The sequence below is a fragment of the Columba livia genome, chromosome 2, assembly GCF_036013475.1.
Source record: "Columba livia isolate bColLiv1 breed racing homer chromosome 2, bColLiv1.pat.W.v2, whole genome shotgun sequence".
Taxonomy (NCBI): domain Eukaryota; kingdom Metazoa; phylum Chordata; class Aves; order Columbiformes; family Columbidae; genus Columba; species Columba livia.
In genome coordinates, this window is record NC_088603.1 from 99,473,898 (window position 1) to 99,501,821 (window position 27,924).

Consider the following 27,924-nt stretch of genomic DNA (forward strand, 5'->3'; position numbering starts at 1 on the left):
GGCTTCTGCCCTTCCAGTTTTTTGATTTATGGAAGTGTTGAATATTATCTCAGTTTGGGTTGGAAGAAAGGTTTCTTCCAGCAGTAATGTTAGTCCATGGCTTCATCCTGGAGGTAAGATTATTTCCCAGTGTGTGTGTTTTCCCCATGAGAAAGATCTACCATGTATCGTTTCCTGGCAGATTTAAACCCCACAGCTGATAGGTATCACAAAACCTCTTGCAATTTGATGCATTTTACATAAAACGGCTATTATGTATCGTCTACCAGCCTGTGGCAGATGGCTTTCTGTACATAACACATAAATTCCAATCTTACTGAATTTCTGTAACTACCTTTTTTATTATTATTATTATTTCTGCACAAATACACTGTTGGCCATCCAGTATTTTAAATGCACGAACAAAGCACGATGCTCACCAAAGTAATGACTTCATGCATAGGGTGACCATCAAAAACACCTTGTAGCTGCACTCTGAGAGCACTGATGGGGCATTTTTAAGGAGATGCTTGTCCCTATCCTAGGGAACGGGCAGGGCAGCATTTCACAGGGGCAGGAGAAGAACAGCAAGCCGTTTTCTGAACAGCTCATCTGCTCATGGGCAGAGACAGTGCTAAGAGGACCCACAAGTGGTGGCAGGAAGCAAAAACCACAAAGGGAGCAGGGAGACCCTCATGTGCAAATCCAGTTGTGCTACATCTTCATGCAGCCGCAGTCCAGCATGGCAGTGCAGTGCCCCTGCTCCCCACCACTTGCCCAGCAGCACGGACACACTTCTACGAGGAGCAGCAGGCAAATCTCACAAGGGAAACACAACCACGAGCACTCTCCCAGCTATGGATTCATTTTAAGCCCGAGACACAAAGCTAGTTCAGATTTCTGAATTTTCCCGTCCTTGTTCACGTCGCAGTGGTTGAGCAGGATCTGGCGGAACTTGTCCAGGTCCACCCCGCTAATGCTGGGCTGCAGGCAAAAGAGAAAAACGGTGTTGAGAGAGAAAATGGCTCTGGATTCCCCCAGCCCTGTAAAACAGCGAGCAATGCAGTGGCAGGGAAATCCACCCAAGGAGAAGTGACCCAAATGGGCTGACTCCACGTCAGTTCATACACAGTGGGGAAGCAAACAGAGAATGGGAAAAGGGTGTCCTGCAAAACCAGAAGGGGTATGGTTGGGTGCATGAGACTGTGAGTAACTGTAAGGAAATGTAACATGGTTTTTGTGCTTAATCAAGGCCACCAGTATCTGATCCATGTCAAAAGTCTGCAGAAAGGCATGAAATATAGATCACTGCGCTACTGGACCTGTGCTTTCATTTGGTTTACTCTCTCAAACCTGCTAAACGAGGAAAAACGTAGCATTGCTGTTGGCAAGCTACTGTTTTACAGGCTGTGCAGAAACTTAAAAATACCTTTAGTGGACGAATTAATGCTAAAGGCCTATTTGCAGCCTACACTGTCTCAGTATGCTCTTAATGCTGTACTGCTGCTTCTGCTTCCCGGTTTCCCACAAGATCAAATTCACACAAGTACCTTGTGGTGCCCAAGGGCAACGCTGATGCAGGCCTTAGGGAAAGTACAACCTTCATTCCTTTGCACACACACATGCACAGAGCACAAAGCCAACCTCCTGCCTGTCCTCACACCCTTCCCTACACACCGTATGACCATAACATACACACGCAGCCACCAGCACACAGCTTCAATCTCTGCTCTGCCAAATGGACATGGGAGCACAGGGATTCCTGTGTCAGGTCACATTGTGTGGGAACACAACAGCTCAGGCTCAGAGTGAGCCAAAGACAAGGCCATATTTGCATCAAAAGCTCTATCTCGGACTGCATCTGGAAACTCAAGGTAACACAATGCAGATGGACTTTGCTGTCTGTGAGAAACTGGTAACACACTGGGTATGATGTTGTTTACTAGAGGTAGAGCTCAAGACATTTTCAGGTGTAGCCCTGTGATGAGCTAATGAACCACGAGGTCATGCTGGTGAGGAGCATATACTCAGTGAAAACAGAAGAAAGAACCTCTGATGATGGCTCTGTGTTGACACAGTTTGTGATGCTGTAACATCTGCCTAATTCATAGTATGAGCTAGAATAGACCTTTCTTAAATACCGTTGCTGAGTGAAGCTGTATTAATCTGTCAGGCAGGATTTCTGTGATACGGTGAAATGCTCAACAGTGAAATGCTGAGACCATGAATTCATTTCTGCCACCCATCAAAGTGAAATCTGATTCTGTGTTCTCACTAGCTCCTCTATTTACATAACTTTACCAAAACAAGCACCTTCCTCTCAGAAATACAGGGTATTAATTAACAAAAAGGGCTACCTTGACCAGTTCCATCATGTCTTTGACAAACCCATCCACTTCTGGGCCTTCAAGTGCTCCCGTTTTACTCTGAAAGATGGAAGAAATATCAAAATGCTCCGTTAAGCCAAAACATGTTTACTAGTCAGTAGGTCCACCTGGTCACCAAATTCCAAGATCCCTCCCTTTTATTTTTCAAGGTGATGACGATGCAGATCGCAAGCTGACAGAGAGTGCAACAGCTTAAAGCCACCATCCCTTCTCTATCTCTTGCATCTCCTGCAGAGGGATACGGACAATGCAGCAGTGCCAGCAATGGAGATGGAGAAAGTAAAAATGGGTCCTCTGCCACAGGGTCTATGAGCATCTTTCCCCTCTGTCCCCACCTTACCCCCAAAGCCTGGGCCGTTTTGACCCACGGGCTCAGGCACAGCTGCAGCTCCTGAATCACCTTCACAGCACCCACTGTGAGGAAGAAGTCTGAGCAGCATATGTTAAATCTGTGTAATTTAAAGACTGGAAGGGACTCACAACATCGTAGTGTGCAAAGATCTTCTCAAAATCTCTCCTCCTTTCTTCTGTGCTGCAAGCCTGCATGTGGAGAAGACAAGCAAATGAAAAAGCATTCAAGTCTGGGTCCAGGTTATTTTAGCTGAGACGGGATAAATGCATCAAAAAATAGTGCTACTTACATCCATTTTAAATTGAAGAAGGAAATTTTCCTGGAGTGACAGAATCCTGAATAGAAAGATTTAAATTATGATCTTTCCACTTTATCATCTGCACACAAACTATTCTGAACTCTTCTGGTTCGTAAAGCAAAAAGATTTCAGATTATAGGCCTTTAAAAGAGAAAATTGCCTGCAGGGTTATTTACAGAGGGCTGTTACAGGAACACATGCCTCCCTCTCTGTCTGACAGGAATGCTGGGCACCCTTTGGCTGACTGCAAATGTGTTTCTTAGCACAATAGCTTCTCCTAGAGCATTTCTGGTGGTCCAGCACAATGGAGGTGGTCAGCCTCTGAAGCCAGAGATACCAGACAATCATTTGTTGTAACTGGATTGCTGCACTGCATTAAAGGAAAGAGTAATTTATCACTCTCTGTTGGAGGGAGAATTGGTGGCTGTAAAAGTAAAGGACAAAGTAGTACTGGCCTGAGTACCGAGACTGACCAAATTCCTCTCCTTTCCCCTCCTCCCTCCCAAAGCCCCTCATAGCACTTTTAAAAGCTATTTTTCTCTCCATTTGTGCTGCCAGCCCCAAGCGGCTTAGAGCCTGTGACACAAGGCATGCTGAGTTGTGTCCACACCTTGGGCTGTGAGATGTGTTCAGACCAGAGGGCAGCCTCAATTGCCCTGAGTAATAGGGCATTAGGGAACTGTATTTAAGATGGAAATGCAAGGACAAACCCCCTTATTCTCTATTCTGCCTCTGTTTCTGTTTCTCTCTTCACATATTCAGTGGCCAAAGGGAAATGCCACAGGCACTGCCAGTTATTTCTGCTGGCATTCATTGTGATCCCAGGCAGAAACTAACGGTGGCAAACCAACACCTTTCTCCTCTCACCCCCCAAACAAGTGTTTCGAGACTGTACCTGCATGTTTAAAGTCCCGTCCAGTCACTGCATGTACATTTACAGACAGAGACATACTCTCTATCTGCATGTAGTGACAATCATATCTGAGGTATCAAGGGCAGAAAAGAAACAGAGGCCTGTACTTAAGTCCTCAGCTTCATTCACAAGCATCTTCACCTGATCTCTCCAAATCCTTTCTCACTGCCATTGGCAAACTCCTTTGCAATAGCACTTTTATTCCTCAAACAAGCAGCAAAAATTTGTTACAGTCTCTGCTGTGCATGATGATGTGAAATAAATGCACATCTCTGGCCCTGCTGAAGGGAATTGATATCCTTCTTTTGGAAAAACGGTACCACTGGCTGCTTCATCACCTCCTGAGGAGCATCGCAGACGTAGCGCAGATCATGCCAGAGCATGCTGGTCATGCCCAAACAGGTCCTGGCGTTACTCAGTGTCACCAGCTATAGGTCCTCAAACTGTTACAATGGGGAACATGTATTAGAGACCTGGGACACATCATGATTTAATTTGAAAGAAGGTAGAACTCAATTGCATGTCCCCACAGGGAGATCATTATCTTGCCTGAATCTACCATTGTGAGATGAAAAAAACCCATTAATATTATTAAAGCCCACCTTGCCAGGTCATTCAGGTCCAGCCGTCCATCTTTGTTTTTGTCAAAGATTTTCATCTAAAAATCAAAAAGAGAGAGATAAAATAAGCAATGTGGAAAGTACACATACAAAAAAGCCAATATATGTTTTGCTCTGCCCTCACCTCTGCTTGCTCGTGGTGCACAACGTCCTCTGCTAGCACAAAGTGCAAGGGTGACACAAGAGCACAGCAAATCTATCCTGCTTTCTGACAGCAAAACCCAAGCAATCAAATACCAGCACCAGTCCCTTCCTGCCTTATGCCGGGATTAGGACAGGTCTCCAGCAAGTGCCCTAAATACTGGCCTTGCCATGGCCCCTGAAAAAAAAGTTGAAAAAAGCTAGGCACTTCTGAACACTTCCAGGCCGACTCCATCCTTATCTTTGATTATTGCTGTGGCTACTAAGCATCTGAGGTGCAAATGTCACCTCCTGATAGACTCTTAGGTCAGGGTTTTGTGCTGCTAAAGCCAGTGGGCTTTGCTTGGCTCAAAGCCCGCCGATGGAATGCACTAAGACTCAGAAGAAGATTGAGGCTGCCAACGTCAAGAGGTTAATCTGTCTGAATACAAAAGTTAGCCTTTTCTTAATATTATGTTTTCCTTAATATGATCTTTTCAATGAGTCACAACCAGACATTATTTATTTATCTGTTTTATTTGGTACAGTGTTTCTCTGCAAGGCACAAATAAGAGTCTGTTACAGGGAAAAAGTAGAAGATGTTTAATGGCTTGCAAACGTGAATAACTCATGGCTCTAAGTTCTATAAAATAATGTATTCCATGTGGAAAGAATAATATTTTACTAAGATGGATTGCAATTCTTCTTCAGATACTCAGTAATGGAATATGCTTTGATCTTACCTTCATGAATCTTATTTGCTTATTTAAGGGTTATAAGTAACCAGGTCACTACAAATTTTTGGTGCAATTAATTGCATACCTGCTGGAGAAGGCCCATACCAGTTCTCACCTTGGGAGGCTTAGAGGGTGAGGACCATCCTCTATGACACAGCTTGACCCTTTGGGAGCTCCAGGCAGAACCAGCAGCAGGTCCCCAGCACCTTCCAGCAGTGAAACTGGGGTAGAGCCTGACGTGTACGTGAGGTTAGGTATCACCTGGAGAGCTGCCATTTCTCAGGGACCCCTTGCATAAATATCATGCCTATTTTGTCAGGTTTGACTCCTCCCTGCCCCTTGCTCGAGGCCAGGCATCTACACTGAGGATGGTGAGCCTATGGTAACCCTTTATTGTGCTGGGTTTAGGTAAGATTCTGCACTGGGAGTTTATTCTGTTAGTTATTCTGTATGATTTACACTACTGAGGTCTGGATGGGATTTTTGAGGAGCACTTGATATGGGTTCACTTTTCCTCCTACTGAAAGACAGTGTAAGTCTCTTATGAACACCTGAAGGCTCATATTGAGATATTTGGAAAAGCCATATCCTGAAAGCCATGCACATGCTCAGTGGCATAAGGAAAACCACTTTCCTGTTTCATTGGCCTCTGCAGAGTGTGTGCTCTGTGCAGAGCCACTAAATGACAGAAGAAAGACCTCTGAAATCTTTATGCTTCATTATCAGTTTTCCAGCTGTAGCACAGACCCCATTAAAATACATTTAACCGAAGAGATAGTACATTCTTTAGTGGAACACCTAATGAAAAACAACATTCTCAGTCAATTTGCTTTGTTTGCATGCTCTCTCCAACATTAAACTTCCATTGGTTGACCATGTCTACTTATAGCTAACCAGCCCCCCTCTCTGATCTCCTTCCCTCAGCTCTGCTTTTGCAATACTGAGAGAGAATCTTCGTGTTTTCAAATTATTTGGCCTTTTTCTGCAACAAGTATCCTGAATAAAATTTTTAAACACTTGCAATGTTTTAATTGTCCATGCCAGTCAACTGGAAAAAATAAGTCTGTCTGGAAGAGCTAGGCTGAGCTAATTCTTCTCTAGTGACTTCCACATGAAATATAGAAAACATGTAGGGAAGACAGAACAGCGTTCACAGAATTAGTTCAGGTACCATGGCTAATAAGATAGACCTAATCCTATTATTTGGACAACTGGAGCTCATGCTACATGGCAATCTTGGCCTGCATTGCTCAGGAAAAGCCTGGGGAAATGTTTATAAATTAAACTTTCAAATTTCAAGCATTGCTCTAATCTGCTAATTGTGTACATAAGTACACAAAGAATGACAAAGGGTACCCACCTCATATGACAAAGCATACATCACAATAGAAGCAGATATTTGGAATAATTATGACATGGTTTATAATTTAAACTTTTGCTTTTACACACCAGCTTGATATACTAAAATTGATGGATTTTCAGTTTACACTCTTGAAAGGTATATTTATGCTGCCAGGCTGATATGAAACAGTGTGGTTAAGGATAAGGTCTGGCATGTTTACGTAGTACTCAGTATTACTAAAAGCTTTGTTGCATCCAGAAGTATGCTTTATAAAATGATGCATTTATTTTACTATCAAACCACCCTGCATTTTAAAGTGTTTGCTCAAATTATTTCACTAGCATTTTGATGGCAGGGCACCAGGGAAGTCTTAGCTCTGTTTGCTTGAATGTTTCCCATGCACTGAGGCAGACAGAGCATAAGTAAGAGCTGGGTTTGCAAAGTAAGAGTTGTTACATCTCAGTTTTTTTAAGTGCAAAATCTAACCTGCTGTTAGCTTTGAATGCAGCAAAGGGAATATTTCTACTTTCCCAGTACAGTGTTGGAAGGAAGGTCACTGAAACTCCAGGATATGAAAACACACGTGTTTTGAAGAGCAATATAAGATTATAAATCTGAATTATTTTCCATGACAGAGATAAGGAAAGAAGTAAACAACCAAAATAAATAGCTATGTCATCAGTGGAGTCACTAAAGCATGCTTTCAAACCTTCTCTGGTTCTTATTCTCTGTGTGCAATAAAGTGTTTTCTCCCTCAGGTAGGACACAGAAAGAGTCAGCTCTTGCCTGACGTCCTACTCTCACAAATATATATATTGGCGACATCTATACCCAACAGCTGCAACTAAAATTGGCCAGTGAGCACAAAAGTTATTGAGGGTGTGTGCAGACAGGCACGTGCCCGAGCTGCAGGGCTGCCTATGGCTTCTTTCTTTAGGGAAGGACAGGAAACAAAGGGTTTTGCAGTGACAGGAGGGACCTGTGGCCAGCACGTCACCCCCGGGATGAAAGCTCAGTGTTCAGCTCAACCAGAGACCAGACTGCCTGTGCCATCTAGATTAGTTGTTTAGTGCAGGATTTCTAAGAGTGTTTTGATTCCTAAAAGACCAAGGCGATATCTGCTGGGGTTTTCAAAAGCCTCCAGGTTCTTGACTTCTGGTGGTTTTGATCTTCAGAAATGAAGTTTGAGCTTAAATGATGTTTTCTGCTTCCCCTGGCTTATGCCACAGCAAGTGTGGAGTAAAACTGGAGGTGACAGCACTGCCGGGATTAAGTCTAGAGAGGACATGGGAGGCAGATTTCCCTCCATTGTGTTTGTGATCCCTCTCAATCACACACAGCAAAGCCACCTTTCAGCAGCGAGAGGAATCACACCCACCCGAAGCCAGGAGGAACCTCTCTGGGGATGGGGGGGGGGGGAGTCCCACAGTGGCGGCTGGTGTTTGGTGATGTGACGGTTCCAGTGTCCATGCATCACTGGAGATGCAGTCTCCTGGGGGTCAAGGCATCTTTATGGAGCCACCTGGGAGAGAGGCCAGCATGGACCACTACCAGGAGAAGGGATGCACTACTCCCATGTGTACACTCAATGCACATCCTCCTGAGGGTATACTCAACTCCTATCATATTTCTAGGGCTTTGGGAATTCAGGCTTTTTTGGATACAACAAGGATTTGTCTTTCCATTACACCATTTCTTTGGTATTCATAAGAGACTTCATTAACACAGGTAAGCTAGCTTGGCCAGAAGGTGTTCGGGGGCTAAATCACCTGGATATTTCATGCTCTGACTTTTTTTCCCCCATGTAAATACACTGGCAGTGACAAAGTGTACAGACAGATGGACAGGCTGTCACAGCCAAGACATGACCATACTGAGCCTCTAGCATTGTCCTCACAGATGGGACAGGCAGTAGCCACAAAAGCACTAGTAATCCCTCCAATGCTCTCTCCATCTTGGAGAACTTCTATATTGACTTCTCTGGGGCTAAAATATTATCCTCAGCCATCTTCATCTACTGATTTTCAAATGCTGTAATTCATGACCATAGCTCCTTGAATTTTTAGTCACTGCACTGACACTATTGCCTCCTTAGGATTTTAACTTGTGGTGGACAAAGATGGTATGCTGTCTTGGGAGGATTTATCCTCTACATTTTGCTGAAATATAATAATGCTCGAATTAAAAGACTTTTTAATACTCAGTCTGACACTATCAACATAAGGGAATGCAAAAAGTGAATGTCTGTGTTGCATGTGCATCTGTTTCGGAAGTATATAGGACTTAATTTGCTGAAGTTTGCCTCAGTAATGAGCTTTCCTTGCATGTGGCTTGCAGACATTGGGATTACCAACTAGAAGTAGCATGCTGCTCTCTGAGAAGCTATGAACTATCAGTGTTTCTATGAACAAGGCAATAACATGCCAAGTGGAAAAGTTGAGCAAGAATTTTGTTCTTACAGAAGAAAAAATGTTGAATACTTAATTTCATCAAAAACTATGTCTTAAATCTGGTTCATATTCAGGCAGTTGCAATATTTTGCTTAAGTACATACCACGCACAGGTATGGAAACTGCCACTCATGGCAAAATGTCAAATGCACGTGTGAACTCCATAGTCATGGGGTGACATTTCACCAGGACCCAGAAGACTAATAACAGCTTAAGTCTGGGAGGCTCTGGGGAGGTTGAGAGGGACTGGAAAAGGTTGTTGTACTACTGTCATCCTCCATGGCCTCCTTCTCAGCCTGGAGAAGTAAGGGTCAAATTTTTGTTTCTCCAGCATGTGCTGCTTCAGGAAGGCAGGCTATTCTCATCATGCTACTGAAAACCTTAATTTCCAGCTATGCCCACACTGTGTCCCAGAATACACATTGCAGTACCCCTGAAGCATCTTCACAAAGCCCGAAGAAGCGCAGAGCAATACAGGACTTCGCTTCTGCCTCCAAGCACCTCCATGCCAACAGCTCTCAGTCTATGCCGACAAACCCGCAGACTGTTTTCAAGGATTCAGAACTGCACGTGACTATGTATCTTCTCATGCAAGTGAGTGCATGTGAACAAATATTAGTATACACTTGCTATTAATACAAATATATATGTATGTAGTCATGAAAACTAAGAAGAACTGCCTGCAAGGGAGTTTCCTCAGCACAGGGTTGCTATTTAATTTGCCTCATGAAGAGTTTTAAGAATTCAAATGTTCTTCTTTCATTACTTTCCCTAGTAGCTTTAGTGCTCCTTAAGATTTGATTTAGAGGACTCAAAGGGCTTGTGCAATGCCAACATGTTCACTACCTGTTTTCTTCCCAAGCGTCCATGACTTGTTAATCAAATCCCTCATCTATATCAGTGTTCTCTGAAGAGGGGATGTCAAGGTCACAAGGAAACAGAACAGCCTCTTAAGAAATGGCTTCTAAGCAACCTGATAAAGTGATGTTGCTCTCTGAAGACAAACAACCTATTCCAAAAGGAATACTTAGTCCCTCTTCCCAACTTCCTTGTATGTGGTGTAAGATGATTAATGGCTGCATAAGTAAGTGGCAAGTAGTTGGCACACCCTGGTCAGTGTGCTGTCTGCTCACACCTCTCACAAGCCAAAGCTGCAAATACCAAGCACAGAATCACAAACTGCCTTTTTTCTTTTTTTTTTATTTTTTTTCCCTTGTGCCTGGGCTACCTTCTTTAAAATTATAATTTCTATCTTTATCCCTATCTCCAGAAGGCTCTAGGGTCCACTCAGTGTATCAGTAGCTGCTTAAGATGTGTGCAGCTGGCTGTGGATGTACAGAAAATAGGGCAGAGAACTGTAAACTCCTATGGAGACAGATGGATTTATGGCTCCTTAGGAGGCAGCTTGTTTCAACCAAATGTTATTACAGCAGCACTTGAAAGCCCTAAGTGGGATAGATGGGTCACCCTGGAGACCCTGTAGCCATGCACCACAGAAACAGGTTCTTGTCCCAAAGACGTTGAGGTATAAACAGAGAAAAGGTGGGAGCAAAGTAACAGGGAAGAGAAATATAAGTATTTCCACTCTGCACTAAAGGAATTGGTACTGCTGTTTGGTGAACATATCAAAGAAAGGCTGCAAAAGGCTCAGGAATTAAATGTGTGATGGCCATTGTCCCCCTGCTTTCCCAGACAGCAGTGACGGTGATAGGTCCCATGGAGACTTTACACTTGAGCATCTCCCCACTCCATGTGGAAAGCAGAGAGCTCTCATCGCCTGGGGTTTTGACCTCATGCCTTTGCTCTTGGCTCCTTGACTCACTTCTTCTCCCTTTGTGATTCAGCACTGCAAACTTCAAGACTGAATCTTTCTTCTCTCCTTGTGATTTTGCCCAACTATTTCAGACAGGTTCCCATGCACTCACTTTGAGCTACTTTATCTGCTACTGTGGTGATGCTCTCCACATGGATACTTTGCCATGATGTACGGAATTCATATCCTCTATTTTATTACAGGATATCACAGGGTAAGATTACACATGCAATATCACACTCTGCCTTAACTGTTGGGATCAAATGTGTTTATAAACATCCCTGATCTTCAGTTTATAGCAAAGAATTGCAATGGGGGAAAAAAAAAAGAAAAAAAAAGGATATCTGTCATATCCTAATTTTCTAATAGCTGTTAACATCCCTGATTCTTTTGGCATAGCAGCTTTGCAAACTTTTGTCATGAGCCAGATTTGCATTTCAGATCACAGATTTTCCCAGATATATGAAACATCCCTTTTCTCAGATAAAATCTTGTCCTCTAACATAGAGACTGAACTGCCTCTCCAAAGATACAAAGCCACTCTATAAAAAAACACGGGAATAGAAAACAGACCTCCTCGCTCTCAGCCCTGGCCATGACCAGGCCACATCAATATCTAGCTGCTTTGGGACAGCAGAAATTGCTGGTATTTCTGGGGAAATTATTGGCAAGGGAAAGAAGTTGGAGGAAATGAACCACCCAATGTCTACAAGCTTAAAACTGCATGTTTCCCAGCACCTGACCAGAGATTAACCACTGGGGAAGGAAACCTTAATGGAGAAGCACAAAAGCTATTTGCTACCTGTAAGCACTACCAGGAAGGTTTTAGTTCTAGCTGTAGTTTATGGGGCTTTATTGTTTTCAAGCTCTGTGAGTCGGAAAATAATTTCTGTAGCTTGTATTCCTCTCCCTTCACTGTCCTATAAATATGAAAATAAAGTATGCCGTCTTCTGTAATGGTACAGTTTTTCACTTTGCTCTAAAGGGTCACATTTCTAGGCACAGATACATCTTGCATATACAATGTGGTATTGCAAAATATATGGGCAGCTCCTCATTTGCTTGCATACCAAGCTGTTCTTCAGGTACAAACACAGATTTTGTGCCAAGAGTTGAGGCAGTCCCATCTGAAAATAATTTAGAAAATTGCAATGGTAGATATCTCCTGGTGGAAATCAAATGATACCCTTGAGAATGACACCAGAAATGAGCTTTTTTTTTTTTTTTCTTTTCTTGTTTTTAGATGGTTAAATATAATAAGTTGCTCTGAAATCCAGGTGACTGATGTTAAACTTACACCAAATATTATGTTGTCGATTGCAGGCAGGATAAAAACTATATTGTGATAGGGCAGGGGAAGAGTTGAAGCTTTCAACCTGCCAGCATTTCAGGGAAGCAGCAGGGAGCCAGCAACGCTTGCTGGGCTTCGCAGAGCAGAAGAGCTGGATACCTGCGTGTCTTGGGAGCAAAAGGATTTGCTAGGAGGGAGGGGGGAAAGCAGGTGGAGATCTGCCTGAGGATGAACATGCCCTGAAGAAGGATGCACCTCAACTACTTTTTTTTTTTAAATGGATTTGCAGCTCAGTTTGCTTTGGTGCAAAGTCAAGCTATTTTCTCGTAATAAACAGTTCAGCTCAAAGCAAAAATATGTGAAATGCTGTTCACAGCTGATGTCCAGTGTGGTGGAAAGAAACAGCAGCAGCATGTATGCTATATTTCCACAGGGATCTCTTGAGAAAAAACACCTTGTGAGAGGGCATCATCTGTGGCACCAAATATGCAAACATTTACCCTGAAGGAGACTTCTAGGTGGAACAATAATCTAAACAATATTAACATTATCTTTTCTTACCATGGTATCAGTATATTCTTCCAGCTTTGCTTCAGCAACCACCTTGCTATGCTGCAAAAAGAGGTCTCGCAGGAAATCCTGTAAGAAGCAGAGATTAAAATTTTACTCTTTAGAGTAAATTCAAGAAATAGCAGTAAGAAATTAAATTCAAATTCAGCACGATTACATGAATCTAATTTCACATTCCTGATCGGTACTAGTGCATTTTGCATAGAGTTCACATTTTTTTAGTTGAAACATTTTTAAAAATAAATTAGAAAATAACTAAATTTTCCCAGAGCAGGCATGATGGAATACATAATGATTCACCCACTAAATAAATGAAAGATAACATAAGCCCTGCTGTATTTGCTAACTGATCTCAAACCAAAATAGTTGCCATTCAGCAAGACACTTAAACATCCACCCATGTCACCGGTGGGGCACAGGCTGGAGCCACATGCCAAGAGGTCAACACAGGGTCTGCAGCCCTGGGATGGATTTCTGTGCCCAGCTGGTTTGAGGCATTTGAATTGCAGTTTCTGAACAGGTTTCTGCCCTAATTGCCTGAGCTTTAAAAAGAAATCAGTGTTCAGAAAATCTGCAGGCTCAGGAAGAGGTTGTGAAGAAATCCCATTAATAAAACACAATGGCTTTGGCTTGGTTTAGCTAGGAGAGGCACATGCACAGAGCCAAGGTGAGACAAGTTTGGGGGGCTCCTTGGGTGCCTGGGGGACCCCAAGACAAGCAGGGCCATGGGTTGAGGCAAGGGGGAAACAGGACACCAAGGGCAACAGCAGAGCATCCTCCGTCCCATCAGAGTCCTTGCAGCGGTGCCAGAAGGCTGGAGGATCCCCAGTCCTTACACTCACCATGAACAACCTATAAATGTTATTCATCAACCACACAAAAAGGCAGCAAATCAGTAAAGCTGATGGAAAGGCTCCCAGTGATATCAGTGAGCTGCAGATCGAGCCCGAAGAGACTTGTTAGAGTAACTTACTTTGAGCTCGCCAGCTGAAATAAATCCACTGCTGTCAGCATCGTAACTGCGCCAGATCTGAATGGACACAGATTGATATGGCCACATAAATATTGCAGTTAATCATTTGCTTGCATGAGATATCATAAAGATTCAAATTAGGACTTCCCTAATGAGCAAGCTGTTGCATTATCCAATGTTTAATTAATTGTAGATGAAATTAAATAAAATAAACTTTCCACACAATAGTTTTTATTTGCATTTGGATGCTATACATGTGACATGTTGCTATTACATATTTGATGCAGAAACACTGTCTGTGAAAGGAAGAAAAGACTAAGAAACCACTCCACATTTCTTACATAATTCGTAAAGGCAGCTTCTCTTATTGCTCTGAGTAATTCAAGGCTGTACACAACTGGCCATTCATCTGCAGAAGCCCCCAGTTCAGATGTGAAATAAAGGTAACTTCAAGAAGTCTTGGAAAATTTGAAGTTCTGTTCTGGGAGACTCGTGGGCAGAGATAGGAAGGAGATTGGGCACAGTTAAGACAATCTTATGGGCTTGTGCTCCTCAGCTGGTTCAACTTAGGGAGATTTCCACTCCACATCCTGCCAAGCTGATGCTCCAGGATAAAATGATGCTTAAAATGTGCCAGATCTACCCTCTTGGTCTATGCCGTGCTGTGGGTGGGGAGCTGCAGGTTTGGCTGTAGCTCCCAACAAGGCTGAATTTATCAGTGAGTAGGTACTAAGTAAAGTTTTGTCTCTGGTGGCATGACTGGTAGGTGGCTGAGAGAGCATTTGGGAAGTGTAACAAACTCTCCAGGTGCCTTTGGTCCAGTCCTAGCTACTACTTCTCTGCTTTGCTGGTGTAAATAATGTACAACCTTCTCTACCTGAGCAGGTCAGAACGTGTTTCGCTGCCACAATACCCATGTATTTCCCATACTGTGTTCTACAGATGGTAGAAATGTATGTATTGAAGAAGCTGTTGGTGTGTGAGGGGAAGAGACAACACAGAGACACAGACCCGCATGAATTCCACGCTGTTGTCCAAGGGAGTTTCCCGTCGGAAAAGCAGCAGAAAGTTCTCATCATCCGGCAAGACCATATTTGCAAGCTGGAAAAATACAAAACAAACAAACAAACAAAAATGCAAAACCCAACCCAAACACATTAAAAAAACCCAATACAAACCCATACCATGAATGTAAAGACAAGACTTGGGTGGCTGCTGACCCAGTATGGGAAATATAAGCTGAGTATGTTGTTGCCTTGGAAATAAACCCCAGACCAAGATATCTGGCTGTGGTAGTACTCCATGACTCACATCCTCTCCACCCAGGTTTATCTCCTAAGTCTGCTCTAGGTCCTAATTATTTCTCCTTCTATAAAAGAAGTCCTGTGCTGGGGGTGGAGGGAGATACCTCTTGGATTTCAAAGCGTGCGTCAGTGGTGGCATCATGGGCAGACATGAATTGCTCCTTCATCCTCTGAACTTTTTCTTCTGTGATGGTGTTCTGCCATGGAGAAAACAACACATGCATTAAATCTCTCCTCACTCACAGATAACCACCAGGATCATTGCATCCTTACAGTCAGGGGCTAATACTTCTAAAAGCCCACAAACACACCACCTTGGATGAATTTTTGGCAATAAAACCTATGCATAGCTTTGTAGCAACTGAGATTTCAGTTGGAAGACCAGAGTTTGGAGACCCCAAAATATTTCAGTGTCACTTGTTTGTTCAGGCAGCTGTTCCTACTATATCACAGGGATTTGGGGTTTTTTGAGTGTGTATTACAGTGGTTACCACACTGCTCATTTTCACCTTGTGCTATTCAGGAAGGTGTCCTTATCCTTGAACTACATCCCTGTAGTTCATTAGATCATCAGCCTTGAAAGGTGTCACTGGAGCTAGATTGTTGCTTGTTATTGCCTGTCAATTGGTTCAAGATCTGGCACCGAGCCCTGTCAGTGTTTCTGGTTAATAGCATGGAATTTCAAGCAATTCACATTCTCTATGCATCTGCTCAACCCCATAATCAATTTATATATAGTGAGGAGTTTTCAGGACTTGACAGGTTTTGTGTTTTGACAGGCATTGCTGTGACAGGTGGAATATAATGCTAAGCATTAGGTTCATCAGGCATGATTTCTTTATCTTAGTAGTAACCTTTATGGTACCTGGTCTGACTGAGCTACACAAAGTACAATTTCCCCAGGCTTCTGGTCAGATGAGCATTGTAGCTGGGCTGGGAAGCTCCCCAGTTAATCTCTCCCAGGCAGAAATGAAATCCAACATTTCTTTCTGCACCCACACTGACCAGGTCTTGGGTCCTCTTCTGGTCCCATCAGAGATGGGCCTCTCTGGAAGGAAAGGAAGGAGGATAACCCAGACCGGCTCTTGGCACACTTTTGTAGCATCTGTTGCAAGAGAATAAATTAAACTTACCTTTGAAGAAAACCACTTAAAGGATTTTGTCATCTCTATGTCCAGGTTGAGTTAGGACCGTAGCTGTGTCTTCCTGGATCTAACCCAGTTTCTCAACCTTTCAGCTACTCTTACAGGCTCATGAGGTTGTACAATCTCTTTCTTAATACTGTGACACAAGACCATGAGTGACTTTCTCCAGATTACTCAGTGCATACACCAGTGAAGCCTGCCTGGCTGTTCAGAAGCTGAGCAAATGTGAATCTCTTAGGAAAGGACACTCTCCATTGCCCTATCCTGGTGGAGTGAACAGAGGGTGTGCATGGTCTGCATGATGCCCTGGATGTAGCATGTCCAGGCCCCAGACTATTCATTGCCCTACATCCTCCTTTAAGCCCAGATTCTGCAAAACCTGAACTGGAGCAGCAATTGTGCTGCTCTGCAAAAAGTTGCGTGGTGTAGAAGGAGATCTTTTTGTCAGGTTGGTCACCTCTGGTCAGAGTAGCATGGCCAGGCTGCACGTGTAGCAACTGCAGCTCATGTTCTTACTTTGGATGGGTATTTGAAACCATCACACTGGAAACTGAACATGACTCACGCCCCCAAAACTTCCTTGGCTGTGCCCACATTCAGTAGCAGCCAGGTGACAACAGCAATTTCCAGCTGCTCTCAGGTGTCACTGCTGCGCAGCCTTTGCTCAGCAGCAGCTGCCACAGTCAGTGATGGAGATGTAGAGACACACTAGGATGTCACGGATAACTTGAGCAAAAAGAAAACAAGGTATCTTCTGCTTAGGCTTGTTAAGGTAAGATCTATCTTTGCACCCACTTTGTCACCACCTATCCTCACGAGTTTAGATATGACTGATATTTGCAGCCTTAATTTGCTTGAAGTGATAAGAGAAAAAATATATCTATAGGTAGATGAATAGGTATTTAGTATGACTGATCCTTTATTATATAATTTAATTCACCTTACTTCAAAGCAGACACAGAGCTCGTGAGCACTGATCTCCACAAAGTCATTATGGGCTTATACAGAAATCTTTAATAGCATTGTCAGTGCAGAAGATCCTACATTGAAATTGGGGAAGAAAGAGTTAATTTGCTTTGGATTAGAAACGTCACGAGGGACGTTTCTCCCTCTAACCAAGAGGGAGATCTACTTAGAACAAGTGAAACTCCTTTGTCAAGAGTAATGCAAGACTAGGATGTGCTAGACGATGTAAAATTTGGCAATCTGGGAGTGAGAATGAGAGGATGGGGTTACCAATGTGGCTCTTTGTAGGGCAGGTGGGGCACAACCCTCTGAGGCATCCTTGGGAAACAGCGCCAAGGGCTGTCAACTCCCAGAAATGATCTTGCAGGAACATGCCTGAGGTGGTGCCTCCCAGGGCATGTCTGCAGGATGCTACATCCCCATGGTGGTGCCCAGCAAGCCCTGGGTGATGCTCATTGCTGGCCCCCTGGGGGTGGGCATCGGGGGCACAGCACACCAATGGACACCACGCACATACTGTTCTCTTTCCCCTTGGCATTATAACTCGCCCTTCGTGCTATTTAAATTGTCTTCTGACGGCACCTTGATGCTTTGAGACACCTCCGTGGTGTTAGGGAAGCCTAGCAGTTACCAGCTTCAATAGGCTTGCAAAGTACTCTGAAATTATCCTCCTCCGTGCCCAGTAGGATAAGTTATTTCTGAAACGATAATCATAGCTGATATTTGAAAAGTGTGTTGCGGAGTTCAGGCTAGTCATTTGTTAAGAAAGCTTATGGCTCAACTTTGTGTCACCTATTAACCACCACATCATTGAGCTTTGTCTGGCAACATTATTATCTGCATAAAAATAGAACTGCCTCTTTTTAAAGTTATTTTTAACTGATTTAAACTATGGGATACATCAAGTAAATATGCAAAATATTTACAGTATTTACACAGCTCCAACAGGTTTTAGTCCAAGGGATTACACTACAGTGTTTTTTTTTCGAATTAGACACTCTCTGATCATAAATACTCTACTTATGAAACACAAACCCCAGTCTTTACTCTCAAAAATAAAAGGAAAGTAAAAGATACTGTATAAATTGTCTTTCCCAAGATGAGGTCTCCCTAAAAGGGCCTGGGCAGGGATCCATCAACAAGCTGGTGGTGTGAGAGGTCATTTCTCACTCAGCACCGGGGCCAGGGCTGAGCTGGGATGCTGGGGCAGTGAGGGACTGCACAGGGGCATCAGTCTGGCTGGGGGCTACAGGGACCCCCTCGCTGCCCCAGCCACCCTGCAATGGGGTTGCTGAGGGGAGGCCAAAGGTAAAATCTCAGCGGCTCTCTGGTCAAGAGGTCTGATTTTTTATTCTCTGCCTTTGTGCTCCTACAAATATTTCCTTGCCTCCCAGATGGGAGCAAGTCCTATGACAGAATGAGAAAGATCTGGAGCAGAAGAGGAGGAAGGGGAAACCTCCAGGCAGGCACACGCAGGGATGAATGGTGTTTACACAGAAACACAGGTGTTGCACCAGTGCTATGACCACGGGTTTCCCTAGGGAATTTGTTTTGCCTTCCATCCCTTTAATAATTAACTCACTGTTCAACTACAGATTGCAACAAGCAGGAAAGCCTGAAAGCCAAACACACTCTGCTTTTGAATGCAATAGGCTCACATGCCATTTATTCAAGCATTAAGAACAAATCATAGGAGTAATAAAAAAAAAAAAAAAAAAAAAAACAAACACAAAAAAACAACCATACAAATAGCAAAGGTACAAATTTGTGCCTCTTGTCTCTATGAGCTGGGGCCGGCAGAAATGGCTTTGCAGCAAGTAAACGGCTGTAGCTGAGCAGAGCTTGTCTTATCAGAACTCATGCTGTTTTGACTACGTTGTCCATCTCAAGCGCCAGATCCCTCCTCAGTTTCAAAGGCTGGCAAAGCTTCCTCAAGTTTTCACTGCTTGGGCTAAAATTTTGCAGATTTGTTAGCAGCTAGCTGAAACTTCCCTTTTGTGAAAGTTTAAGCAAATGCTCTTGTATGCTTTCTCATAGCTGTCTGTATGGGGAGTTCTTTCTTGACATTCCTTGTTTTCCCTGCTGCATGTACCTCCCTGAGTTTCTGGAGGAGAATTTAATTAGGAGGTAATAGCCTCAATTGACAGAGGAGCACAATTTCCTCCCGAATTGCTTCCTAGTTAAGGTAGAAACAGCTATAGAGATGCTCACGTTTAAGCACCAATCAGCACTGTAATGAAGAGGATTCCCTGCCACAGTCAGGAAAACATACCTGAACTAGGACCTGCCTCCAGTTTTGGTCAGGGTTGTGCTGAGGAACTGTGTGGTTGCTGGAAGTGCAAGTGCTTGGCTGGGAAGCAAGACAAGGTCCTGCAGCAGAAGTAAACCCCCAGCAATGACATTCCTGATGCTCATTTAAGGGGAAAAAAAAACGTCAACCGACTGCTAATCTCCATGAAATATGAGCTTCATTGGACTATAATGATGATGGGAGCTAGCCTGGAGCAGAGGGATGCTTTAACCCGTTTTCAGGCTGCTTCATAGGAGTTGTAAAGCTTCAGCTGCCCTGGTCCCTCACAGGTTGGGTGCTGTGTGGTTTCCAAGAGCTGATGCATGTTCTTACTGTCCAGTCAAGGAAGAAGTCCTTACTACATGCCATGAGGGGGAGGCCAAGTAATTTCTGTCCTCAGAAAAGCACAGTTTAAAATATTGCCATGTCTTTGTCCATATATTTCTCAGGGTTATGGAGCAGAGCTCTTACTATGGATGCTGTTACACAGCATTTTGCAGATAAAAGCTTCTATACTTTAAGTTGCCATAACAAATTAATTTTCTGCTTTCTTCTTTCCATGTCCAGTCTTCATCTTTCCTTTTGTGATAACCCTTTAAAAGTAATTAGCATCATAAAGGTAATCTGTTTTTTAATACTATATGTAATAATGGGAAGGGTTGCTCAGATTGTTTTTAATCTGTCCAGCATTTAATTTCTTTGTCATGGTTGGTTATGACTCTTGGCTGTAATTTGTCTTCTCTGTTAACCTGTTCCTTTTTTATTGTCACACTCTTGCCCTGTGCTTTCTAATTACGTTTTTGCTCCTTAAGGGATCCGTGTGCTTGGCAGCATCTTGCCTTGATGGAAAGACAGCTATGAGTCATTTGTTTTGGGAGAGGAAAGTGAATGCATGGAGCTGTGTGGAGACTTTCCTACTTGATGAAAGGAGTTGTCTCATTTAGTTTCTGCTGATCAAGACAGTCTTGTCTAAATTGATTTTTTTTTTCTTCTTGACATGATTTTTGGAAACAAGCCACTACATTGATAAGGGCATAAAAAGCAAGAAGAAACTAAATGTGACTATTACAACCTGTTTCTTGAAAAAAAAAAAATGAAGCTTATCTGAAAATACTGGCTTGAGCACATGTTTCTCCTAACAGCATTTCAGCCAAATTTGATAGGAGGGCAAAGGGTCCCAGAGATATCAAGTTCCTACAAGATCTACGAAAATAAATTATGGCTGCCAAGAATGCTAGTTGGAAAACTAACTTGACAACTACTACCATGCCAAAAGCCACACAGTACAGACAGGAGGCTAGTAAAGACCACATGAGACATCCGTAACATAAGCTTTGAACTTGGAAGAAGAACCTTTTTCTTGCCAAACATTTTTCCTTTAAATCCCATAGCATTAAGAAAACCAGTCACATGAATGACTTCATCCATGGAGTTGCACATTGGATTGCCTGCATTAGTCTGAGATTTCACTCCCCAGCTCCTGGACTAACTTCTCATTTGGGCCAGTCTTGCACACTTAACTGCGGTGCTACCACTTGAGAATTTGGCCCTGTATTTTGATTAGGATTTACTGTAGTCCTACATGCTACAATAGATGAGAGCTTATCCTGTCATTCTGTGTTGTGTTTAGATTCTTTTTTTTGGCTCTCTTCAGCACATGTGTGGGAAATATTTTTTTCATGTAGAAGACACTAGCAACCAACAAAGGCTATTACAGCCTTCCCTGTGCCATTACAGTTTTGTGGTTCGGGTTTGGAGAGGTTGTTTGTTTTGCCCTTTCTGCTAGGATGAGTTTTTTTACGTGTCTTTGGGCAATGAAAACACAACATGTCTGGTTTGTTTGTTTGTTTGTTTTTCCCATTGGCATGTTGAGTTTACATTTAGAGATACTTCCAGGCACTTGTAGTGCCCTGCCTTCATGTGCAGGAACAGGAATAGGAACTGGTCAGGGTAATCAAGGCTGACAAAAGCCGCACCTAAAGGAATAACTGCATTTGGCAATAACCAGAATCATAGAATGGTTTGGTTTGGAAGGGACCATAAAGATCATCTAGTTCCAGCTCCCCTGCTATTGGTAGGGATACCTTCCACTAGACCAGGTTGCTCAAAGCCCCATCTAACCTGGTCTTGAACACTCCCAGGGATGGGGCATCCACAGCTTCTCTGGGCAGCCCGTTCCAGTGCCTCACCACCCTCACAGTAGAGAATTTCTTCCTTATATCTAAATAATCAGGATCAGCTCAGGGTTTAGATTTCTGAATTAGTCTGGAGGAGGATGCAAGATTAATGCTTTCTGCTAGAGGTCTTGTTACTTTTGACCTGCTGGTCACCACAGACCCGGTCTGTGATTTGGGGTCTCTTGGGGTGGTAAAACATAGAGGAAGTCTGCTTTGGGTGGCTTTAAGGCTGACTATTATTTTGGCCATGAAACTTCATTTGAATGACTAGCTGCTGGTTTCCTGACTATACTAAGTTACACAAATAATTTAGATAGACAACACATTGTGCAAAGTCAGGATTAAGTGCCATAGTAGTTGGAGGCTGCTCATCTTCACAGTATGTTTGGGATTGGAAGGGACCTCAAAAGATCATCTAGTCCAATCCCCCTGCTGGAGCAGGAACACCTGGGTGAGATCGCACAGGAACATGTCCAGGTGGGTTTTGAATGTCTCCAAAGAAGGAGACTCTACAACCTCCCTGGGCAGCCTGTTCCAGTGCTCTGGCACCCTCACTGAGAAGAGGTTTTTTCTCAAATTTAAGCGGAACCTCTTGTGTTCCAGCTTGATCCCATTACCCCTTGTCCTATCATTGTTTGCCACTGAGAAGAGCCTGGCTCCATCCTCGTGGCACTCACCCTTTATATATTTATAAACATTAATAAGGTCCCCCCTTAGTCTCCTCTTCTCCAAACTAAAGAGCCCCAGCTCCTCAGCCTTTCTTCATAAGGGAGATGCTCCACTCCCTTAATTACCTTCGTTGCCCTACGCTGGACCCTCTCCAGCAGTTCCCTGTCCTTCTTGAACTGAGGGGCCCAGAACTGGACACAATATTCCGGATCTGCTTTGGAAGTAAAAAGCAAAGACAAATCCTTTATGGCTATTCAGGGTGAACTCCTGAAGATTAACTTCAGTTCCTTCCAGTTATAACTATCCAGGAGGTTTTGAGACAGGGGGGTTTTAACAAAGCAAATACCTGTCTTGCCTGATCAAATTTACATTTCAGAAATCATTATACATTGCTTCTTACACACTTACAGTTAGGTGAGTGTAACAAACTTTTATCTGAAAGTCTTCTGTCTTGTTTTAGTATGATGTAAGCAAAGTGAAATACCTTTCTCTGAGCATAATGGTAATGTACATTTCCTTCTATATCTGCCCAGACATCATTTGTTTTACAGAAACTTTCAGTAAAAGACCAACTCAAAAATTATAACCACTCATCTACAAAACTTTTCTTGTCTAATTATTACAACAATATACATAGAGCTTCATTAAAACTATAGCAAAAAGAAAGCAAGGAATATCCTAAATGATCTCTATACAGAAATAAAGGTGTACAGCAATATAAGAGAGAAAGGCAGGGGCTGTAGTTCCTGTTCCAATAAAACTACTTCTTCAGTGTTGAAAGAAACTATTATTTTCAATAAGTTTTCGCCTCAGCATAAAAACTTTAAGAAAATGCATTAAGAGATGCCCATAATGTAGAAGAAAGTGGTTTGTCACTGAGCAGAAGATGACAACACAGGCATCTCACAGCAGCCATGCAGCAGCAGGTTGGAAGCTGGAGGGCCAAATGGTTAGAGAGAAGTCACTAGAGTAATAACAGCAGCAGATGGATAATGCCATCAGTTCACAAACCTGTGCTAGTGGTTGACTGAATTATTTTTGATTCTGCCTTATGTCTCCCAAACAAACAAAACCACTTCACAGAAGACCCTCCAGCTGTTGGAGCATTTATATGAACTTCAGTCCATCAGTGTCATAAATCCCCCATCTTTCACTGAAGCCTCATATGTACAGAAATAAAAGTAATTTTCTTAGAAATAGAATAGAATCATAGAGTCACAGAGACATGGAATGTCCTGAGTTGGAAGGGACCTACAAGGATCATCAAGTCCAACTCATATCCCTGGATAGTACAACCCCAAAATTCACCCCATGAAAGTAGGGTAGAATAGGATAGAACAGAACAGAACAGAACAGAACAGAATAGAATAGAATAGAATAGAATAGAATAGAATAGAATAGAATAGAATAGAATAGAATAGAATAGAATAGAATAGAATAGAATAGAATAGAAGCGAAGTTGGAAGGGACTGACAGCAACCATCTGGTCCAACAGCCTGACCACTTTAGGGCTGACCAAAAGTTCAAGCTTGTTATTAAGGGCATTGTCCAAATGCCTCCAGAAATCACCCGTTGCTGGAGAAGGAGAAGCAGAAAGCAGCATTTGGGTTTTGGGTTGGTTTATAGTAGGTCTAACTTTGTTGCAGTTTCCCCTTCCCCACCACCCCCAGCAAATTCTTGATGGTTCAATAAAAGATGATGAATTAGCCTCCCTCGCTGGATGGTATTTCAAGTTCCCTTCCTTGCTAAGAGCCATCAGAAAGAGCTGTGCCTCTCAGCTTCCCACCAGGCTCCCTTTTGCATTGTTTTCCCAGCTGCTCCCATCCCCTGGCATTTAGTGTCAGCTGGGGATGCCGCAGAGTAGCTGGGAAGAAAAACAGAGCTGAAGAACTATGGTGGTCATTAAGAAAAATAACAGCTTAGGGAGTGCAGGCTGAAAAAATATAATTATGAAGCCATTCGCTATTCAAGCAGAGACAACTTCCAGTGCTGATAACATTATTTATCACTTGTATAGCACTTCTGACACAGTCACTAATTAATCCTTGCAACACATCTGGAAGTTATGCCAGTATATTACTGTCTTCTCCTTTTACTGTGCAAGGAAACAGAGACATTAAGTGCCCAAGGAACAAGTAAAGGTCAAAACAAGCACTAAAGCTGCGAGATACTCTGTCCCACCTCACTGCTTGTATCACGACAGACACTTTCTTTCTGTAGGATGGTGAAAACCAGTGCACAGGGGATCCTTTACCCCTCTCACTAGAACCACAGGTCTGTACAACATAAATCACCTGTCAAAGAGAAAAATGGCTCAACGTTTTAAGTACAAAGGTAGTAGAGGCCTTTGTTTAATCCAGTGCTAGGAAAGCGGGGCAGGGGACTGCTCTCAGTCTCCGAGGACAAAGGTCCCCTTGGGTTTTCTGCCACGGAGGCAGACCGCTCTGCCTGCTGCCTCCTGGACAGGCCACCCTCTTGTCCCTATACAACCATGAGAACCAAAACCAGGCTGCTAACAAAGGGAAACAAGGCAACATATCATCTGACCACTCAGCGTAGTACTGTTTGAGGAAAATGCTGCCCAAAACGGGCAAGAAAATCAGGGGAGAAAACAGAAAAATACTTGAGAGCCTTTTTGAACAGCTTGGGAATTTATTCTTTCTTCATTCAATTTGTGTTAAGCTTTTTCTTTCAATGGCAACACCTAGACAGCAGAAGCAAAGGAGATACAAACCATGTGAGGGTGCTGGTTTAAGCTGGGGTCATCTGGGCAGTGACTTTTGGCAATCAGTGAAGCTGTTCTCAGTTTCTCGAAGCAGAATAGTTCATTGCTAGGACACCCTCATTTTGCACGTTCTGTGTGTTGATACCTAACACAGTGTAACACAGTTCTCACCTGTATCATCACAACCACAAAAACTGCTGCAACACACCAGGTTTGCAACACAGCTGGTGTGATGCTGTCTACAAAATCTCATGTGAGGGATGTGCAAGGGCAGCTACTGGTTAGAGTGGGGCTGGAAAGTTTCCTCCTGGCCTCTCCTCATTAGGAAGCTGCCTGAGGTGTGAGATCCCTACCTAAAATTTGGGTTTGTCACCAGCTACAGCTCACTCCTGAGAGCCCCACTTGGAGGTCTCTTGCTTCAGTTAATTGCTGCAGCCTTGACCTCTGCAGCTTCATTTTAAGCCTCTTCTTCAACATCTCACATTTGCTGTCACTGGGTTCATTTGAACATGCTCTGCGTTAGTGTTTCAATAACCCAGGACTAGCAGCTCCCAATTTCATCTTTTGTTCCTGGGTAAATGACCATGAACTTCTCAATTTATCTTTAAAGCAAATAAAACAAGATTCAACAATAAGCACTAGGAATCATTAGGGACACAGAAAAACTGTTTTGAAGTCTTTTTACATGTCTATCTGTTCATCTAACCATCCATGCTCTAGAAAGACATTTCTGCAGAAACCGCCAATATTTCAATCCAAATTTACCTGCAAATTAAACAAAAACGTGCTTGAAAAATTATTCACAGCTTCTATTTTTTTTTTTTTTATTGTAGCCCCAAAGATTGAAGAATCCTAAATGGATTTTAAGTATAATTCTGATTTTACACTTGATACTCATGAATTTATGCCTTTTATCAGCTACCTTTTCCCTTTTTGTTAATTACTTTTTGCCTAAAGGAATTGTTTCATCACTGTTTTATTTGGCATATCCTCTCCTTCCATTTGGAAGACGCTTAATCTTTTTCTCTTCTTAGTTTGGCACACTATGTATAGTGAAAATGTTGAGCCCATTATCAGAATATATACTTTACATACTTTCGAGCAGCTGACCTGAGTGGCAGGATTTCACCTTCACTGATGGTGACAGTCAAAGGCAACATATAACCTGGAGCTAAGGAAACCAGGCCCCATAAATTTTTGCACAACTTCTGATAGAACTGAGGTGCAGAGAGTGGGAGGGGAGAAATTCTGCCAAAAATAGGAAAGAAAACCATGTAAAAAACCTAGAAGCACTTGATAGACAGGTCTTGACCTTATGAACAACAGAACTGACTGTTGCTTAGCTTCTAGCCATTTTCAGCAATACAGATGTATGCCTTCTTCCTAAGCACCATTTAAAATTAATGACAGCATATTTGTTAAAAATTGATCTTGGAAAGAAACCTATCATATTAACAAAACTAATCAGCTTGAATAAATGATCACCTTTGTCCTCCTCCTGGCCCTGCCAGACTGTGTGCCAGTGCTTTTTCAGTTGTTTCTATTCAAGGGCAGTAAATGACTTTCTCTCCAGGCTTCCAACCAGCCCATTCAGCTGGTTCCAACTGCAGCCTCACGTGACAGCAGCTGGTGGACTGAAAACAACTGATCAAATATCTCAAGTGACTGTTCTTGCTATTGTACCTGCTTAAATGCCACTTTGTTGCCAAGAGAAAAGCTCTTTATCTCGGAGATTGCTAAGGAAGCCAGCAATCAGAGAACGTCAAATACAAACCACCTCTCATGGTGATGACCTTTTTCTTAGACTTGATGCACAACTAACGTGGAGTGGAACTCACCTCTGGTCCCAGTTTCTCCAGGAGATGGTGAAAAAAATTGTCAAGCTCCTTCCCTTCTATGTAACCGTTGTCTAAATAAAAGTAAAATATATTAATGGTCAGGCAGCACTGCTTGAGCTCTGGGAACCACATAATGTGCGGTGTGCAGGGGGTGTGATGCTGCATGGTAGGAGTCTCATCTGGGGGCCCCGCCTGCCCACTCGGGGGGTTTCATATCCAAATTGACCATTTTGCTTCTATGTGGATGCTGGGCACAGTGCTGCGAGGCTCCCTTAGGAGTTTGCATTACAGCTGACTTTTCAGAAACAAACGTCACAAACTGGGACCTCAAGAGGGAACAGCAGAAGGAATGGGGAGGTGATGAAAAGGCAAAAAACTTTGGGGTGGAAAGGGGGATTTTCAGACCTGATATGAGGGCATAATGAGGAGGCAGAGGGGGGCTCTGAAACACCTGCAGGACCCTGTCAGTGTGAAGCTTGGAGACGCTGGCAGGCACTCATTCATGCAGGCACCTGTCCACATGTGCAACCTCCCAGGCATCCCACACTGCACCCAGACCCGTACAATCACCCTCCCCGTCACGGGGCACCCACCCACGTGGGCAACCCCTACATGCCACCCACCCAGACGGGCACCCCTCCACCCCAGCACCCACGCACACAGCACCCACCCGCCTGGGCACCCTCTAAGCGGCACCTCCGGCGGGCACCCACCCGCCTCCCCCACCCCGTGGGTCCCCCCACGCGTGTCCGGCCCCACTTGCCGTCGGCGTCGAAGCGTCTCCAGGCGCTCAGAAAGGCGGCGGCGTCCAGGCGCCCCGCGGCGCCGCTCTCCATGGTGCTGCCGCCGGCGCCCGCTCCGCGCAGCCCCTGCGCAGCCCCCGCGCAACCACCGCGCAGACCCGCTCGGGCTCTGCCCGCGTCCCGCCGCCGGCGGCGGCTTTGAGGGCGGTGGCCCCGCCCCGG

General features: G+C 43.6%; 1 protein-coding gene across 1 annotated transcript; it reads right to left on the reverse strand.

Annotated features, from left to right (window-relative positions):
- Positions 1-321: 321 nt before the first annotated feature.
- Positions 322-27,924, reverse strand: SCGN (secretagogin, EF-hand calcium binding protein). Its single transcript, XM_065052973.1, has 11 exons — positions 27,723-27,924; positions 26,960-27,030; positions 15,254-15,346; positions 14,857-14,946; positions 13,846-13,902; positions 12,864-12,941; positions 4,532-4,587; positions 3,008-3,053; positions 2,847-2,906; positions 2,337-2,405; positions 322-963 (listed from the first exon to the last, which is right to left on the reverse strand). Exons 1-11 carry the CDS (start codon positions 27,793-27,795, stop codon positions 835-837), a joined length of 822 nt encoding a protein of 273 aa, XP_064909045.1. The 5' UTR covers positions 27,796-27,924; the 3' UTR covers positions 322-834.

Bases quoted from the DNA above. Each gene is read 5' to 3' on its own strand.
- SCGN (XM_065052973.1), bottom strand. From the start codon at position 27,795: ATGGAGAGCGGCGCCGCGGGGCGCCTGGACGCCGCCGCCTTTCTGAGC. The intron at 13,903-14,856 runs GTCTGTGTCTCT...GTGTCCATTCAG, and splicing joins ACAGCGTGGAATTCATGCGG to ATCTGGCGCAGTTACGATGC. The intron at 2,907-3,007 runs GTAAGTAGCACT...CTCCACATGCAG, and splicing joins TTCTTCAATTTAAAATGGAT to GCTTGCAGCACAGAAGAAAG.